The sequence below is a fragment of the Entelurus aequoreus genome, linkage group LG01 (assembly GCF_033978785.1).
Source record: "Entelurus aequoreus isolate RoL-2023_Sb linkage group LG01, RoL_Eaeq_v1.1, whole genome shotgun sequence".
NCBI lineage: Eukaryota > Metazoa > Chordata > Actinopteri > Syngnathiformes > Syngnathidae > Entelurus > Entelurus aequoreus.
The window spans coordinates 9,923,089-9,942,761 of record NC_084731.1 but is presented as its reverse complement, the minus strand read 5'-3'; the positions used below and the strand labels follow the sequence as shown (position 1 = coordinate 9,942,761).

The 19,673-nt window shown below is 38.3% G+C and overlaps 1 protein-coding gene across 2 annotated transcripts in view; it reads left to right on the top strand.

Annotated features, from left to right (window-relative positions):
* The window catches only part of LOC133648070 (activin receptor type-2A-like), a 112,113-nt gene extending 95,873 nt beyond the window's left edge, over positions 1 to 16,240 (top strand). For both annotated transcript variants that reach the window (XM_062043850.1, XM_062043853.1), the window contains 5 exons: positions 9,817 to 9,962; positions 11,786 to 11,900; positions 11,977 to 12,115; positions 12,179 to 12,309; positions 15,503 to 16,240. In XM_062043850.1, coding sequence (XP_061899834.1) covers positions 9,817 to 9,962; positions 11,786 to 11,900; positions 11,977 to 12,115; positions 12,179 to 12,309; positions 15,503 to 15,697 — 726 coding nt within the window. In that variant the 3' untranslated portion in view covers positions 15,698 to 16,240. The remainder of the gene's footprint in view (positions 1 to 9,816; positions 9,963 to 11,785; positions 11,901 to 11,976; positions 12,116 to 12,178; positions 12,310 to 15,502) is intronic.
* The last annotated feature ends 3,433 nt before the right edge of the window (positions 16,241 to 19,673 follow it).

The following is a 19,673-nucleotide window of genomic DNA, read 5'->3' as shown; positions in this document are numbered from 1 at the left end:
CCGGCCGTATTGGCATGTGTTGCAATGTTAAGATTTCATCATTGATATATAAACTATCAGACTGCGTGGTCGGTAGTAGTGGCTTTCAGTAGGCCTTTAAACACAAGTTTTTTATTTCACGTCTCATATCCTCTGCTAACAAGCTTGTTTCTGTCCATGTAAACAGCGACGTAGTGGGTTTAGTTGACCAACTCGCTTATTCCATGCACATCTGCAACGCCCCAGAGAGCTGGAGAAGCACCTTTTATTGATTAGTGCCTTAAGTGCTCTTCCTTAATCATGCCTTACTATTTTAAGCGTTGTTTCTTTAAAAAAATTGTTTTTTTCAACTCCATAAGCTCCTCTTACCAACTTATCCACACTCGTTTTTTCCCACATATGGGACTTTTTAAGTGCCTCTGTGTTTTATAGGTCCCAGTGATGATGAAGGGTACATTTGTTTATACACTTCACCCGCTTTGGTGTCCCAGCCGGGCCTCTTGCTGTGTCCACAGTAGAGATATCCATATTATTTCTCAATACCAGTATTCATCCGGACTTTTATCAGTACTATATGTAATTGGTGTGTAAATAAACATGTGCACAAATGTTATGTTTTATACCATTTTTATTAGCTTTATTATTTTTGAAAAATATCCAAACACCTCCATTAAGGTTTTATTTACACGCTGTAAGTATATATGTAATGTAGTAACGGGCACATTTATGATAACATTTATATATTTACTAGGGGTGTAACGGTACACAAAAATGTTGGTTCAGCACGTACCTCGGTTTAGAGGTCACGGTTCGGTTCATTTTCGGTACAGTAAGAAAACAACAAAATATACATTTTTGGGTTATTTATTTACCAAATTTGCAAAATCTTCCACCAAAAATATTTTTCTTAGTGTAGTGGGAACCTTGGCTAGGTCAATAATTCATAATAACATTGATTTTGATTCACTATTATGTTTTCAGCAATGACAGTTTGAAAGAGAGAAAGAAACAGCTTTGTTTTATTAGTCAACATTGCAACTTTTTCGAAATTACATTTCACCTTTAAGCTTTTTTATTTCACTTTTGTTATGTTTTTGTTTATTTTTAATAGTATTTTTAGAATGTGCCGTGGGCCTTTAAAACATTAGCTGTGGGCCGCAAATGGCCTCCGGGGCACACTTTTGACACCCCTGCTATAGATAATAAAAAATAAAATCTGATAAATCTATGGATAAAAAGCAGAGCCTGGCGACGCATGCGTGTTTATCATAACTCTCTCTCTCTCTCTCTCTGTCTCTGCCCCTCCCTCACCAATGCTGCTGCCCGCACAATTTGTTTTGTTTTTAACCCCTTCTTAACCCTGAACGTACATTGAAAATACACGCAACCCTAACTCAAAATGCCGGACATTTGAGGCATTTAAGAAACTCCGCCCTGACAGCCCCGCAAAAGAGGACGTGTCCGGTGAAAAGAGGACGTATGGTCAGTCTATTGTAGCTTGGTCGTTGCTAGCATGCCGTGTGTTGTGCCTCGGTGTGCATTGTTTACACAATGTGCGGTACGCTACTTAAAGGCCTACTGAAAGCCACTACTACCGACCACGCAGTCTGATAGTTTATATATCAATGATGAAATCTTAACATTGCAACACATGCCAATACGGCCGGGTTAACTTATAAAGTGACATTTAAAACTTCCCGGTAAATATCCAGCTGCGCGTGACGAAGTCAGTATAACGGAAGTTATGGTACCCCGTAGAATCCTATACAAAAAGCTCTGTTTTCATTTCATAATTCCACAGTATTCTGGACATCTTTTGCAATTTGTTTAATTAACAATGAAGGCTGCAAAGAAGACAGTTGTAGTTGGGATCGGTGTATTAGCAGCGGACTACAGCAACACAACCAGGAGGACTTTGTTGGAGCGCTAGCCGCGCTAGCCGGCGACCTCACCTTGACTTCCTACGTCTCCGGGCCGCCAAACGCATCGGGTGAAGTCCTTCGTCCTTCTGCCGATCGCTGGAACGCAGGTGAGCACGGGTGTTGATGAGTAGATGAGGGCTGGCTGGCGTAGGTGGAGAGCTAATGTTTTTAGCATAGCTCTGTGAGGTCCCGTTGCTAAGTTGCTAAGTTAGCTTCAATGGCGTCGTTAGCACAGCATTGTTAACCTTCGCCAGCCTGGAAAGCATTAACCGTGTATTTACATGTCCACGGTTTAATAGTATTGTTGATTTTCTATCTATCCTTCCAGTCAGGGGTTTATTTTTTTGTTTCTATATGAAGTTAAAGCACGATGCTATCACGTTAGCTCGTAGCTAAAGCATTTTGCCGATGTATTGTCGTGGAGATAAAAGGCACTGAATGTCCATTTCGCGTTCTCGACTCTCATTTTCAAGAGGATATAGTATCCCAGGTGGTTTAAAATACAAATCTGTGATCCACAATATAAAAAGGAGAGTGTGGAATCCAATGAGCCAGCTTGTACCTAAGTTACGGTCAGAGCGAAAAAAGATACGTCCATCACTGTCTCTCAAGTCCTTCACTGTAACGTTCCTCATCTACGAATCTTTCATCCTCGCTCAAATTAATGGGGTAATCGTCACTTTCTCGGTCCGAATCTCTCTCGCTCCATTGTAAACAACGGGGAATTGTGAGGAATACTAGCTCCTGTGACGTCACGCTACTTCCGGTACAGGCAAGGCTTTTTTTTATCAGCGAGCAAAAGTTGCGAACTTTATCGTCGATTTTCTCTACTAAATCCTTTCAGCAAAAATATGGCAATATCGCGAAATGATCAAGTATGACACATAAAATGGATCTGCTATCCCCGTTTAAATTTAAAAAAATCATTTTAGTAGGCTTTTAATATGTCCGTGTGGAAACTCGTTCGGTACACCTCCGAACCGAACCGGAACCCCCGTACCGAAACGGTTCGATACCAATACATGTACCGTTACACCCCTACCTACAACCCGACTTGAAACAATACAAAAAATAAGTGCTTAGTCAACTTTAAGAAGTCTAGATGCAACCATGTTACAACAGAACATAATGAGCCATTAACAGGAATTTAACAACAGGAAGTTTCCAAAGAGAAAATGATAGAACAGCAATTGAGCAGCATTAAACCCTAATTGGAACACCCTTACCTTTAACACTCAAACGTGTATATAAGACCCACTTGTCACACACAATGTCACATGGCACAACCAGGAACCATCGAATTTTAACATGTTTGTCTTGGCTTTCGGAGGCACGTCAAGCAGACTCGGCCCTTGGAAGGATGCAGGCAGTGAATTTGGACGACCCTTTGTAATTTAAAAGATATGAAAGCCACTCAGCTTTTCTACTTGGAGTGGAAATCCGTCTAAAAACATTTGTGTTAAAGGACTTTTTGTCAAGGTTGCATAGAAGGAGTACATCACGGTTAAGTGCTTGGTAAATCATCCCCTATAATTGTTTCCTCAGCAGGGGTCTTTAGAGGATTCATAACTCAGATCGACACAGCTCTTCCTTTTTCTGCAATTTGAAGACGAAGAAAAAAAACTGTGAACTGTTTATTGGCCTTCAGTCGGTGTAGCACAGCTGGGCCATGATTGCTCACGATTTATGCCCCGGCAGGCCTGTGTGCGAGGATCAGATGTAGCAAGTAGCCACTCGCCTTCAAAGCCTCACGCACCTGAAAAACTGCCTTGTTCTTGCTTCTTTCTTGGGCACGTCGCAAAAAGTCAGCTGGTTTTCTTCCGGGAACGTCAATATGCAACCTTTTTTCATTTGCAAAGTCAAAAGAAACATATGAGGGACTTTTCTTGAATCTAAATCTGCTTTATGTCCAGTGTTGGGACTAACGGCGTTACTGTAACGCCGTTAGTTTCGGCGGTAACTAGTAGTCTAACGCGTTATTTTTTATATTCAGTAACTCAGTTACCGTTACTACATGATGCGTTACTGCGTTATTTGACGTTATTCTTTATGTAGTATCGGCTAAAAACAGAAGATCTGAGTGTGTTTTATTGGAGAGTTGCAGTGTCGTCCTTCTGATTCTTCCTGTGTCACAACGGGGATAAGAGAAGAGGCGCTGTGTGTGTGTGGGTGTGTGTGTGTGTGTGTGTGTGTGTGTGTGTGGGTGTGTGGGTGTGGGTGTGGGTGTGGGTGTGTGTGTGTGTGTGTGTGTGTGTGTGTGTGTGTGTGTGTGTGTGTGTGTGTGTGTGTGTGTGTGTGGGGGGAGGGGAGGGGGGGGGGGCGTGTCTGGGTTTACTAACAAGACATCATGGTGCAGCTGAAGCCGAGTTTCTTAACATGGAGATATTCTAGACCAGGGGTCACTAACCTTTTTGAAACCATGAGCTACTTCTTGGGTAGTGATTAATGCGAAGGGCTACCAGTTTGATACACACTTAAATAAATTGCCAGAAATAGCCAATTTGCTCAATTTACTTTAACTCTATGTTATTATTAATAATTAATGATATTTACGCTTAATTGAACGGTTTAAAAGAGGAGAAAACACGAAAAAAAATGACAATTACATTTTGAAACATAGTTTATCTTCAATTTCGACTCTTTAAAATTCAAAATTCAACCAAAAAAAAAGAAGAGAAAAACTAACTAATTTGAATTTTTTTGGAAAAAATTCAAAAAATAATTTATGGAACATCATTAGTAATTTTTCCTGATTAAGATTAATTTTAGAATTTGGATGACATGTTTTAAATAGGTTAAAATCCAATCTGCACTTTGTTAGAATATATAACAAATTGGACCAAGCTATATTTCTAACAAAGACAAATCATTATTTCTTCTAGATTTTCCAGAACAAAAATTTTAAAAGAAATTCAAAAGACTTTGAAATAAGATTTAAATTTGATTCTACAGATTTTCTAGATTTGCCAGAATGATTTTTTTGAAATTTAATCATAATAAGTTTGAAAAAATATTTCACAAATATTCTTCGTCGAAAAATGAAGAATTATATTCAAATGTATTTATTATTCTTTACAATAAAAAATAATAATAATACTTGAACATTGATTTAAATTGTCAGGAAAGAAGAGGAAGGAATTTAAAAGGTAGAAAGGTATATGTGTTTAAAAATCCTAAAATCATTTTTAAGGTTGTATTTTGTTCTCTAAAAATGTCTTTCTGAAAGTTATAAGAAGCAAAGTAAAAAAAATTATGAATTTATTTAAACAAGTGAAGACCAAGTCTTTAAAATATTTTCTTGGATTTTCAAATTCTATTTGAGTTTTGTCTCTCTTAGAATTAAAAATGTCAGGCAAAGCGAGACCAGCTTGCTAGTACATAAATACAATTTAAAAAATAGAGGCAGCTCACTGGTAAGTGCTGCTATTTGAGCTATTTTTAGAACAGGACAGCGGGCTACTCATCTGGTCCTTACGGGCTACGTGGTGCCCGTGACCCCTGTTCTAGACTGACCATACATCCTCTTTTCCCCGGACATGTCTTCTTTTGCGGGGCTGTCCAGGCGGAGTTTCTTAAATGCCTCAACAGTGTTTCCCACACATTCATTTATTTGTGGCGGCCCGCCAGGAAAAAATTAAGGCCACCACAAAAAAATATTTTTTAAATTTTTATTTTTTATTTATTTTATTTTATTTTTGTCCTGTCCAGCTTCTCAGGCAAATCATATAGTTGATGTAGATGCCCATATCGGCTGTTCAGATTTACTTTACAAAAGAGAAGTGTAGGATCAAGATTTTTGGAGCTCTTTGTTCAGTGGATCAGATGTTTGATGAAGCTTTGTGTCTATCTACCACCACTACTGTTTTCTGTTTATTTGTTACTGACTGTGGCAGGACACCTCTGCCTCTGTTTCACTTTATGTTGCTGGTAAATAATATGGTTTTAGTAGTAGGCTAAAGTTAAATTATTTAGTATGCACTAATTAAAGGGGCAGAGCTTTAAGAGACATTTTAGCTTTTATATTTTTATAAGATATATTTTTTGTAAGAACCACAATTAATAAATATATTTCAGTGAATAACTTATTGTTCAAATCTGTATATAAATATGTACATAAAGTGTTGTAATTATATTGTCAAATGGATGGATGGATGGACGTTTAAAACAAAACTGTTATTATTAATTAGTAAGTATACATTTTTTGAGCCTTTTTAGAGAAAATCAAATCATTGTAGTAAATTGTGCAAATTACTCGATGATGTCATGGTGACCACGCCCATAGCCACGCCCCCACCGCCACAGGTATCTTGGCAGTTTATGGGAAACATTGAATATTAAATAACAATAATAGATTTTATTTGTTCCGCACTTTTCCTTTAAATAAATCTTTAAAGTGCTACAGTACAGACCAATATTTAAAACAATAAAAGCTCAGCCATTAAAACGGAGACAATACTAAGACTAAAACATTTTTAGTGTAGCATAAGAAACACAAAACGTGCAAATATAATTAATACTAACAGTTTTAGTCAGATGTTATTGTTGCAAGATGTTGGTAATATGGCTGAAGTGGCTTATTTTAAGGTTTGTATGGTCATGGTCCTTGTAGAATGGGGTGATAATATAATGTTGAAGTCCCTCACTTTCTTTTGTTTTTGTTTCTTTTTGTTGTTGGTAGCTAACGTACGCATAGTGAGCATGAAGCTGCTACACACACCACACTACCAGTATGGCAAGGGATGCAACATCACATCAGAGTACATAACTGTGCTGCAGAAGCTAATATTTTAAGGTCAAATATTTTTGTTTGCCATGTCTTTATTATTTTTGAAAAAAGCAGAAACAGCTGCTTGGTTTGTAGTCAACAACATCTGTGAAAACAGCAGAGAATTTAGTTGAAAAGAAGGCACTTCATTTATTGCACAGAGCAGCTTTTTGTTTTGGTAAATTAATTAGTTTGTTTTGTGTGATATTTAATAATGGATGCTGACTAATACACCTTGTCAAGTGTGGGGGAAAAGAATGGTAATTGAGTCCAGTTGCGGGTGCCTAAGATGGCAAACCCCGATCTTTGGGGACTTCTATATTAAAGGAACCAACTAATAGAAAAAAGATCGCTATTTTGTCATTTTATTTCAAAAAAGCCCAGACTGTAACCCAAAGAACTGCACGAATTTGAAGGACGGCAATAATAAAATATGATTTACAGCACAAAATATGAAATACCGACATATCCATCAGACCCACAGAACTGCGAGTCCCAAAATAGCCTCAAATATTATAAATAATAAATAGAATATTATATTTCATGTGACTTGAATGCGACGGAGTAATAAACACACAGGCTGCTGGTAAAACATGTTTTGTATTAATGAAGTGCACGGGAGGCACTCTTGTAAGACAAATTCTCGTTTAAAAAAAGCAAATCTTCATGTGTCCAACTAGAATATGTATTTTTCATAATTTACCACAGATACACTACCGTTCAAAAGTTTGGGGTCACCCAAACAATTTTGTGGAATAGCCTTCATTTCTAAGAACAAGAATAGACTGTCGAGTTTCAGATGAAAGTTCTCTTTTTCCGGCCATTTTGAGCGTTTAATTGACCCCCACAAATGTGATGCTCCAGAAACTCAATCTGCTCAAAGGAAGGTCAGTTTTGTAGCTTCTGTAACGAGCTCAACTGTTTTCAGATGTGATTGCACAAGGGTTTTCTAATCATCAATTAGCCTTCTGAGCCAATGAGCAAACACATTGTACCATTAGAACACTGGAGTGATAGTTGCTGGAAATGGGCCTCTATACACCTATGTAGATATTGCACCAAAAACCAGACATTTGCAGCTAGAATAGTCATTTACCACATTAGCAATGTATAGAGTGTATTTATTTCAAGTTAAGACTAGTTTAAAGTTATCTTCCTTCAAAAATAAGGACATTTCAATGTGACCCCAAACTTTTGAACGGTAGTGTATACTGTTCTTGTGCTATACAAGTATAACCCATTTACCATTTAATGTGGTTTTAGAATTGTGTTGACATTTCCTTTTCTTTCTGCCTTGTTAGCTGAGGGGGTTATCCTCAGAGGAAGGTTCCATTTAAAATAAAATGTAATCATCAGTTAAAGGCCTACTGAAATGAATTTTTTTTATTTAAACGGGGATAGCAGATCTATTCTATGTGTCATACTTGATCATTTCGCGATATTGCCATATTTTTGCTGAAAGGATTTAGTATAGAACAACGACGATAAAGATCGCAACTTTTGGTATCTGATAAAAAAAAAGCCTTGCCCCTACCGGAAGTAGCGTGACGTAGTCAATTGAACATATACGCAAAGTTCCCTATTGTTTACAATGATGGCCGCATGAAGTGAGAGAGATTCGGACCGAGAAAGCGACGATTTCCCCATTAATTTGAGCGAGGATGAAAGATTTGTGGATGAGGAAAGTGCAAGTGAAGGACTAGTGGGGAGTTGAAGCGATTCAGATAGGGAAGATGCTGTGAGAGCCGGGGGTGACCTGATATTCAGCTGGGAATGACTACAACAGTAAATAAACACAAGACATATATATACTCTATTAGCCACAACACGTAATATGCCACAAATTAATCCTGCATAAAAACACCGAGGTGTTTGTTATGCTAGCTCCTAGCTCCTAGCTCGAGCTAGTTATAGCTCGAGCGAGTAATATGGACGGGATCCCGTCCATAAAACCCGCCAATACAATTCAAACACCTGCACAACACACACACTCACTCAGCCCAAAGGACCGTTCACCTAACCCAAGGTTCATAAAGCTTATATATTTAACCAAAGTTACGTACGTGACACGCACGTACGGGCAAGCGATTAAATGTTTGGAAGCGCGCGGGTGGGACCTGATATTCAGCTGGGAATGACTACAACTGTAAATAAACACAAGACATATATATACTCTATTAGCCACAACACAACCAGGCTTATATTTAATATGCCACAAATTAATCCCGCATAACAAACAACTAGGTGTTTGTTATGCTAGCTCCTAGCTCCTAGGTACTAGCTCGAGCTAGTTATAGCAAGCGATCAAATGTTTGGAAGCGTACTCACGGTATCGCGTCTGCGTCTGTGTATCCAAATCAAAGTCCTCCTGGTAAGAGTCTCTGTTGTCCGAGTTCTTCGATCTTGACTGCATCTTTCGGGAATGTAAACAATGAAACGCCGGCTGTGTTGTGTTGCTGACTTCCCTCGCAAAATACTCCGCTTCGCACCGACTTTCTTCTTTGCTTGCTCAGCTTCTTTCTCCGTAATGCAATGAACAAATTGCAACAGATTCACCAACACAGATGTCCAGAATACTGTGGAATAATGAGATGAAAACGGAGCTATTTCGTATTGGCTTCAATGGGGAAGCCATACCTCTGTTAAACTAGCTACGTCACGCGCATACGTCATCCTCCAAAGGAATTTTCAACCGGAAGTTTGGCGGGAAATTTAAAATGGCACTTTATAGGTTAACCCGGCCGTATTGGCATGTGTTGCAATGTTAAGATTTCATCATTGATATATAAACTATCAGACTGCGTGGTCGCTAGTAGTGGCTTTCAGTAGGCCTTTAAAGTCGTTGTTACCCTCATATAAATTGTAGTTCCACTTCTTGGTTACGTGCTGTTCTGTTGATTTTTGTTGGTTTGTTTCATGACCGCCTGTCCTTTTGCACTCTCTGTGTTGTGAAGTGCTTCTGACCTAGCATAGTTACGACGCCATCTGCTGGACAGACTTGCAACTACACTCCTTTCTGTTGAGCCAAATCTTGAAAGAAAAGTATCCAGCTCATTATTATTTTTGTCATGTCGCCACAAATAAAAGTCTCTTAACATTAACGCGCAACAATCCAAAGTTCTGAATTGTATGTGATTGTGCTGGTGACAGGGCTCGCTGACAGACTATCTGAAGGCCAACGTGGTGTCCTGGAACGAGCTTTGCCACATCGCGCAGTCGGCGGCCCGCGGCCTGTCCCACCTGCACGAAGACATACCAGGACACAAAGACGGACACAAGCCCTCCATCGCTCACAGGTGCTCCCGCAAAACTTCTTCAGTCAATCAAAACTTGAGTTGTTGAAGAGGTTCATTTAGCGTACTGATGTGTGTTTATAAATGGTTGATATATATAATAATAATAATAATAATACCTGGGATTTATATAGCGCTTTTCTAAGTACCCAAAGTCGCTTTACATTTTTTAAAAACCCATCATTCATTCACACCTGGTGGTGGTAAGCTACTTTGGTAGCCACAGCTGCCCTGAGGTAGACTGACAGAAGGCTGTAGGCTAGTAAGGTCAAGTTTTGTACCTGACAAGTTTCTGCTACCTTGCTTCATCAGAGGTGTCACGTGATGTTAGCGTGACGTCGCCTGTGACGTGTTATATGCAAGACTGTGTCCCAGGTGTGGGATGGTTGCACTGGAAAAAGTCAGTGTTCAAAAACAAGAAAAAAAATATATAAAAATTAGAGGTATTTTATTTGAACTAAGCAAAATTATCTGCCAATAGAACAAGAAAATTCAGCTTGTCAAGACTTCCCAAAACAAGTCAAATTAGCTAACCTCAATGAACCCAAAAAATACCTTAAAATAAGTATATTCTCACTAATAACAAGTGCACTTTTCTTGGTACGAAAAAAAAGAGACCTTTTTGCTCAATATGTTGAAAAATCTTCTTAAATGAAGTAAATGCTAGTGCCATTATCTTGACATAATGATATTTATTTCATGCTTGAAGTAAGGAATGATTACTTTAAAAAAGTAGTTTTATACTTGTGAGTAGAGATGTCCGATAATATCGGCCTGCCGATAAATGCTTTAAAATGTAATATCGGAAATTATCGGTATCGTTTTTTTTATTATCTGTATCATTTTTTTATTTTTGTTTTTTTTATTAAATCAACATAAAAAACACAATATCGGCCTGCCGATACTATCGGCCGATAAATGCTTTAAAATGTAATATCGGAAATTATCGGTATCGTTTTTTTATTATCTGTATCGTTTTTTTATTTTTTATTTTTTTATTAAATCAACATAAAAAACACAAGATACACTTACAATTAGTGCACCAACCCCAAAAACCTCCCTCCCCCATTTACACTCATTCACACAAAAGGGTTGTTTCCTTCTGTTATTAATATGCTGGTTCCTACATTATATATCAATATATATCAATACAGTCTGCAAGGGATACAGTCCGTAAGCACACATGATTGTGCGTGCTGCTGCTCCACTAATAGTACTAACCTTTAACAGTTAATTTTACTAATTTTCATTCATTACTAGTTTCTATGTAACTGTTTTTATATTGTTGTACTTTCTTTTTTATTTAAGAAAATGTTTTTAATTTATTTATCTTATTTTAGTTTATTAATTTTTTAAAAAGGACCTTATCTTCACCATACCTGGTTGTCCAAATTAGGCATAATAATGTGTTGATTCCACGACTGTATATATCGGTATTGGTTGATATCGGTATCGGTAATTAAGAGTTGGACAATATCGGCAAAACATCCATTATCGGACATCCCTACTTGTGAGTGTTGATGACACAACAGTTGATATTCTAGTTTCAAGCATGTTTTACTCAATATAGGTCATCAAATCTCAGCAACAAGCTGTAATATCTTACTGACATCATTTAGGAGCAAAACACTTAAAACAAGTAAAACACTCTAACATCAAATCTGCTTAGTGAGAAGAATGATCTTATCAGACAGAAAATAAGCAAATATCACCCTTATTTGAGATATTTCATCTTACTTAGATTTCACTTTTTGCAGTGTATAAACAAAAGTGGAGTTATTGTTTGGTGCTTCTTGGCATGCTAAACCTCCCCGTGTCTGCTTCAGGGACATCAAGAGCAAAAACGTGCTCCTGAAGAACAACCTGACGGCTTGCATCGCTGACTTTGGCCTTGCGCTTAAGTTTGAGGCTGGAAAATCAGCCGGGGACACGCATGGACAAGTATGTTCCACATTCCTTTTGGCTCTGCTTTCATCTGGATTCAGGATGTCCTAAAGTCTCTTCCTTCACCCCACAGGTGGGAACGCGACGTTACATGGCTCCTGAGGTCCTCGAAGGCGCCATCAACTTTCAGCGCGACTCCTTCCTGCGCATCGACATGTACGCCTTCGGCCTCGTCCTGTGGGAGCTGGCGGCGCGGTGCACCGCCGCAGATGGTAAGCCGTTGTCCGGTCGATTGTGGTCCGGGTTACAGAAACCGTGCGATTGTGTGCCGTCAGGCCCAGTGGACGAGTACATGCTGCCCTTCGAGGAGGAGGTGGGTCAGCATCCGTCTCTGGAGGACATGCAGGAAGTGGTTGTGCACAAGAAGCTGCGACCCTGCCTTCGAGACTGTTGGCAGAAACACACGGTAAGGTTTGGTCGGGCTTCAAGCCCTTCACTCGCTGCCTTTCCATTACCCTTAGAAAAGCGAAAAACCTAAATATGGCAATAAAACTGGTAATGGAAACACCCGTATTTAAAAAAAACTCAAATGTTTTCGCTATCAGGGGGTTTTTGAGACGTTTCAATATTGAAGTTTCTCGCAAAAGCATGATGGAAACACTCTCGCTTATTGAGGTTAATATATACATATATATATATATATATATATATATATATGTATATATATATATATATATGTATATATATATATATATATATATATATATATATATATATATATATATATATATATATATATATATATATATATATATATATATATATATATATATATATATATACTACCGTTCAAAAGTTTGGGGTCACCCAAACAATTTAGTGGAATAGCCTTCATTTCTAAGAACAAGAATAGACTGTCGAGTTTCAGATGAAAGTTCTCTTTTTCTGGCCATTTTGAGCGTTTAATTGACCCCACAAATGTGATGCTCCAGAAACTCAATCTGCTCAAAGGAAGGTCAGTTTTGTAGCTTCTGTAACGAGCTCAACTTTTTTCAGATGTGTGAACATGATTGCACAAGGGGTTTCTAATCATCAATTAGCCTTCTGAGCCAATGAGCAAACACATTGTACCATTAGAACACTGGAGTGATAGTTGCTGGAAATGGGCCTCTATACACCTATGTAGATATTGCACCAAAAAGCAGACATTTGCAGCTAGAATAGTCATTTACCACATTAGCAATGTATAGAGTGTATTTCTGTAAAGTTAAGACTAGTTTAAAGTTATCTTCCTTCAAAAATAAGGACATTTCAATGTGACCCCAAACTTTTGAACGGTAGTGTGTATATATATATATATATATATATATATATATATATATATATATATATATATATATATATATATATATATATATATATATATATATATATATATATATATATATATATATATATATGTGTGTGATTGATTGATTGAGACTTTTATTAGTAGGTTGCACAGTACAGTACATATTCCGTACAATTGACCACTAAATGGTAACACCCGAATTAGTTTTTCAACTTGTTTAAGTCGGGGTCCAGTATACAGTATATATATATATAGGGATGTCGTTCAAAATTGGTTCTCCCGGTTGTTCGATAAGAAAAGAACCGATTCCATGGACTCGAATCCCTTTTTGAGAACCGGTTCCCGTTATCGAGGCCACAATAGTAAAGAAAAAGAGTTGGTTCTTTATTCGAATCCCTGGGAACGAATCCCTTCCCACATACAGGAAACGCCCTGTGGGACCTGCAATGTTATGCCCATTTGATTGTAGACTCTTACTGACACCTTGTGGCGATATGAAAATACAACGCGTCATTAGTTTGGGCACTTCCGGGTTGAGACAATTGAGAAGTAGACAAGTTGTGTTAGCTCCTACAAGCCTTGGACAAGATAAGTCTGTAAGTAAACCGTTTAACTTGTTTATGTAACTCAATATTAAGGTGGAAAGTGGTTAAGTTTGATACTAAGATGTTTATTGAAAAACGATTTTTGTGCACTGTTTTAATGGATGTTTTGAGGACTTCAAATGGCTGCCAGTCAAATATTTACACCATCGAAATAGTTTCAACACTCTTAAGTTTTTGTTTGATGATAGTACTGTATATTTGTGTGAAGCTAATATTTACATAGTGTATTACATTTCAGTATGTTAATTGAATCACATAGCTTATACATTTGTCATTGTGTGTATTTCAGTTTAAAAAAAAATAAAATAACAGTCCAGTGCAAGACAAAAGTAAAGATAGGAAAAGACAAAGCAAGATCAACAACAATAAAGAGCCTAAATGGATGAATCTGCTATGGATTGTTTGTTAGCTGTCTGCCAAGCTGTATAACCTCGACACGTATAGTGAGGGCAGAACAGGCAATATGCAATTATTGCCAAGCTTCGCTCTCATGTAAGGGGGGAAGAATTGTTGATTGATGACTGTGGTGTTGTTAGTGTCATAGTGTGTGTAGTTAGTATGTTCCAATAGCAGCAGAAGTGCACTTTTTGGAGAGCTGTATTATTTTCAGTTTTGTGCCCAAGGGACTGACTTTATTTAACACTGTATTATTATTTATACACCTATAGTGATCACAGAGACAGTTTGTTTTTGTGTTACTGTATATATTTGTTTTTCTGAAAAATCCCACTTAATATACTTTGGGTAACAACAGTCAATATTTATTTTTTATTTTTTTTCTTTTAGTCAATAAATAACAGTCAATATTTATTTATTTATTTTATTTTATTTTATTTTTATAAAATAAAAGTGAGCTTTTGTTAAACCAAATATTGTGTTTTTTTCCATATACAACAACCTATCTGGATTCGATAAGAGAATCGATAAGAGAATCGGTTCAATAAGAGGATTTGATAATGAGCTTGAACGCGATAATTTCTTATCAAACATCATCCCAAATATATATATATATATATATATATATATATATACACTACCGTTCAAAAGTTTGGGGTCACATTGAAATGTCCTTATTTTTGAAGGAAAAGCACTGTACTTTTCAATGAAGATAACTTTAAACTAGTCTTAACTTGAAAGAAATACACTCTATACATTGCTAATGTGGTAAATGACTATTCTAGCTGCAAATGTCTGCTTTTTGGATCAATATCTACATAGGTGTATAGAGGCCCATTTCCAGCAACTATCACTCCAGTGTTCTAATGGTACAATGTGTTTGCTCATTGGCTCAGAAGGCTAATTGATGATTAGAAAACCCTTGTGCAATCATGTTCACACATCTGAAAACAGTTTAGCTCGTTACAGAAGCTACAAAACTGACCTTCCTTTGAGCAGATTGACTTTCTGGAGCATCACATTTGTGGGGTCAATTAAACGCTCAAAATGGCCAGAAAAAGAGAATTTTCATCTGAAACTCGACAGTCTATTCTTGTTCTTAGAAATGAAGGCTATTCCACAAAATTGTTTGGGTGACCCCAAACTTTTGAACGGTAGTGTATATATATATATATATATATATATATATATATATATATATATATATATATATATATATATATATATATATATATACACACACACATACTGTACATGTGCTAAGTTCCTTGCTTTGAAAACCATGTTGATCCGCTGTAATCCTTCAGGGTCTGACCGTGCTCTGTGAAACCATCGAGGACTGCTGGGACCACGAGGCCGAGGCACGACTCTCTGCCGGCTGCGTCGAGGAGCGCATCGGCCAAATGCAGCGGCAGGCTCCCATCACCGGGCCAGAGGAGATAGTCACCGTCGTCACCATGGTGACCAACGTGGACCTGCCGCCCAAGGAGTCCAGCTTATGATCCGCCAACAGAGCGCATCCAGATGAGCATCCAACGGGCCGGTTGGCACGTTGAGTTGTTTTCATTCGGGTTTGGTTGTTGTTTTATTAGTTGTTGTTTTTTTTTACTACTGGCAGCCACTCGCGCTCAGGACATACCATGTGACCACCTCACCGCATCACTGGATCTCCACCTCATGTCAACATGTGTGCCTGAGGACGGGAACAGGTGACAGCGTTCAGGGTGTTGACACTCAAACAGTCGGATCACCTTTTTTCTACACGTCAGAAGGCAAGCTGCTCAACGCGTTCCTCCACAGTCCGAGAAGATGGATATCCTCAACTCTGTGCGTGAATAAATATATAATATAGACATATATATTATATATTTACGAGCACATGGCTCTTGATACCGTTGCTGTTTTCTCGTGTGCGTGTTTTTTGTTTCTTTTGAAGAAGAATCGACTAACATTCTGCCAATAAGCAACGGCTTTTGAATGTTTCTAGTGTAATGCTGCTGTAAATAGTGTATTATGGACCCACACCACTTGTTAATCCATCTTATTTTAAGGGGCGGGAGGGAGGGCTGGAAAGGGGCAGGGATTGGTGATCCATTTTCAAGCATTATGATAAAAAAAAAAACCATAGACCTCCTTCAACCAGGTATACCTCAGTTCAGATGGACAAATGATTAGTCCCTCTCACTGTTCACACTCACTGCTCGCCCTCTTCGTCCAAACACGACCCTCGGTGCTCGTGGGTAACGTAGTCCGCAGACTCTTTCTTTTGGCTGGTTCGTCACGTCTCTCCTCCGGTTGTTTGCTACAAAGTCGTACGCTCGCAGAGCACGGTCGAGCTTTTGCCGTTTGTTCCGCGGAATGATAACCGAGTCAATTAGCCGTTGTTTCTACTTTTGAAAGGTTTCAGGGGCCGTACTTATCAAGCTTCTTAGAATTACTCCTAAGAAGTCTGCTAAGAGTTGACTTAAGAGTAAATAAATTCTTCGCTGAAAGCTGCACTTAAAAGTTAGTTATCAAGCGTCTTACTCACACTTTCAGCGAAGTGTAGGACTGAATCTTAAGTGTCACACTCAGAGCTGAATTACGACATTACTATGTGCCGTAAACGGAATTTTAGGTGACGTCATTTCTGTGTCCATAGAAATGACCAATCACGGAAGGGAATCCGTTGTCTAAGAATAAAGAAATATCTTGGAAATATTTAAGTGGACAATGGGAGTGTATATTTTGACAATAAACTACAAAATAATACAAAACAAACTAGTCCCCGCCGGCACTCACGCTACCCGCTCCCTCTCTTCTCTCGCCCACACACTCACTGACGTCACTCACCTCACGGCCACACACATACGCTACTGTCATAACATTTTCTTTCCAATTCATTAATTAGGCAACTAATTTGAAACTGGTGTGGGTGGCTCTATATATACTAGCCCACTGCAGCCACATGCAGAAATCAACATGGAATCAAAAAGTATTAAATCTGTGACAAAAATAATACCCGCTCTGTCTAAACAATACCGTTTGATCAGCTGCTCGTCATCAAACAAATCCAGGACATCGTTCCGCTTCCTGAATGTTCGCGCACGTCTCTCTCGCCTCATTGCCATCCCCTGCTGGCAACTCCTAACCACTTAGGACACCTCTGAAGGTCTCTTAAATATCGTGGAGAGTAGGAGTGATTCTTAGACTTAAGAACGTTGATAAAAAGCTTTTATTCTTAAGTTTGAGAGTAGGACTAAATTTCGCAAATTCTCAGGACTTAAGTGTAAAATGGCACTCTAAGAAGCTTGGTAAGTACGGCCCCAGGTCTCTTGAGTCAAAAAGCTGGTTGGAGTGCACATATCTCATTTGACTACTATCAAGGATTTTCGCTCTCAGTTTCTACGCCTCAGGAATCTTTACTAACCCATCCTCGTCCTTCTCGGGCCATACCTCCTCTGGCCACCACTTCTCCTGCTTTGTCTCCACGCTGACAGCCCGACTTCACTGTCCCTTCTTCGATTCAGGTTCTGATCACTGACCGAGGCCAAGAACCGAGGAGTCTAAACGGCCCGGGTTTCTGTTGCCACTAAACAAAACTGCCAGTCATGTGCTGTTTCCCCTTACACCCAAACCCCCCCCCCCCCCCCCCCCCCCACTCGGCCCCACGTCAGACCAGACCAGACATCTTTGATTCTGGTGCCATTCATCCCACCGCACTTCCTCTCGTAGATGTCAGGCCAAACGGATGTATCTGCCGCCGTTGCTTCCACGACGGCGGCGCTTTTGTTTTGAAGCTCGTATTTTTTTGCTCCGAGGGACTTCGAAAACCTGCAGTCTCTCCTCGAGCTTCGGGTCGGTTTCACGCGATGCAATTTCTGATCTGTTGGAAGAGTTTGTTTAGAAAACGGGCAAACCTGTGGAAGGTTTGTCAGAAAAGTACCAAGACTGCCAACCCCTTTCAGTGCAAGAGACGAGGCGATAGTTGTGGCAGGACAATTTGTGGTAGCTCACACAATCAGCTCCTTTTGTGACTACCATGAATTGATTAACGTTAAGTTGAAAAACTTATTGGGGTGTTACCATTTAGTGGTCAATTGTACGGAATATGTACTGTACTGTGCAATCTACTAATACAAGTTTCAATCAATCAATCAAAAACCATGTCTAGGAACTAGCATGAAGATTAGCTTTTTTTCCAACGCTAAATCTGATACCACAATTGGATTCAATTCAATTCTTGGGGGTAATTATCGGATTCAGAATCAACGCTCGATTCAAAATCGATACTTTTTTTAATACCATTGAGTGCCAGTGCTATGATTAACTACATTCCTCCATAAAATAAACAGCTCTGATGAATGTTTATATTACTTAAAGGAAAATTGGTTTTTATTTCATAAAATTGTACCCAAAGTGGCCAGACAGGACGGATTTTTAAAGATTAAATAAAATAATTTTTCGCGATTCATTCGAAAATCGATGTATTTATTTATTTGGACCCCACTACTACACACGTTAGCTTAATTAACCCGTAGCCGTATCATGAATTGATTAACGTGGACCCCGACTTAAACAAGTTGAAAAACTTATTGGGGTGTTACCATTTAGTGGTCAATTGTACGGAATATGTACTGTACTGTGCAATCTACTAATAAAAGTCTCAATCAATCAATCAATCAATCAAAAACCATGTCTAGGAACTAGCATGAAGATAGCTAGTGGGCCATTTGCTTTGTTTCAACGCTAAATCTGATACCACAATTGGATTCAATTCAATTCTTGGGAGTAATTATCGGATTCAGAATCAACGCTCGATTCAAAATCGATACTTTTTTAATACCATTGAGTGCCAGTTCTATGATTAACTACATTCCTCCATAAAATAAACAACTCTGATAAATGTTTATATTACTTAAAGGAAAATTGCCGTATTTTTCGGAGTATAAGTCGCTCCGTAGTATAAGACGCACCGGCCGAAAATGCATAATAAAGAAGGAAATATAAGTCGCATTTTTTGGGGAAATGTATTTGATAAAAGCCAACACCAAGAATAGACATTTGAAAGGCAATTTAAAATAAATAAAGAATAGTGAACAACAGGCTGAATAAGTGTACGTTATATGAGGCATAAATAACCAACTGAGAACGTGCCTGGTATGTTAACGTAACATATTATGGTAAGAGTTATTCAAATAACTATAACATATAGACCAGGGGTCACCAACCTTTTTGAAACCAAGAGCTACTTCTTGGGTACTGATTAATGCGAAGGGCTACCAGTTTGATACACACTTAAATAAATTGCCAGAAATAGCCAATTTGCTCAATTTACCTTTAACTCTATGTTATTATTAATAATTAATGATATTTACACTTAATTGAACGGTTTAAAAGAGGAGAAAACACGAAAAAAATGACAATTAAATTTTGAAACATAGTTTATCTTCAATTTCGACTCTTTAAAATTCAAAATTCAACCGAAAAAAAGAAGAG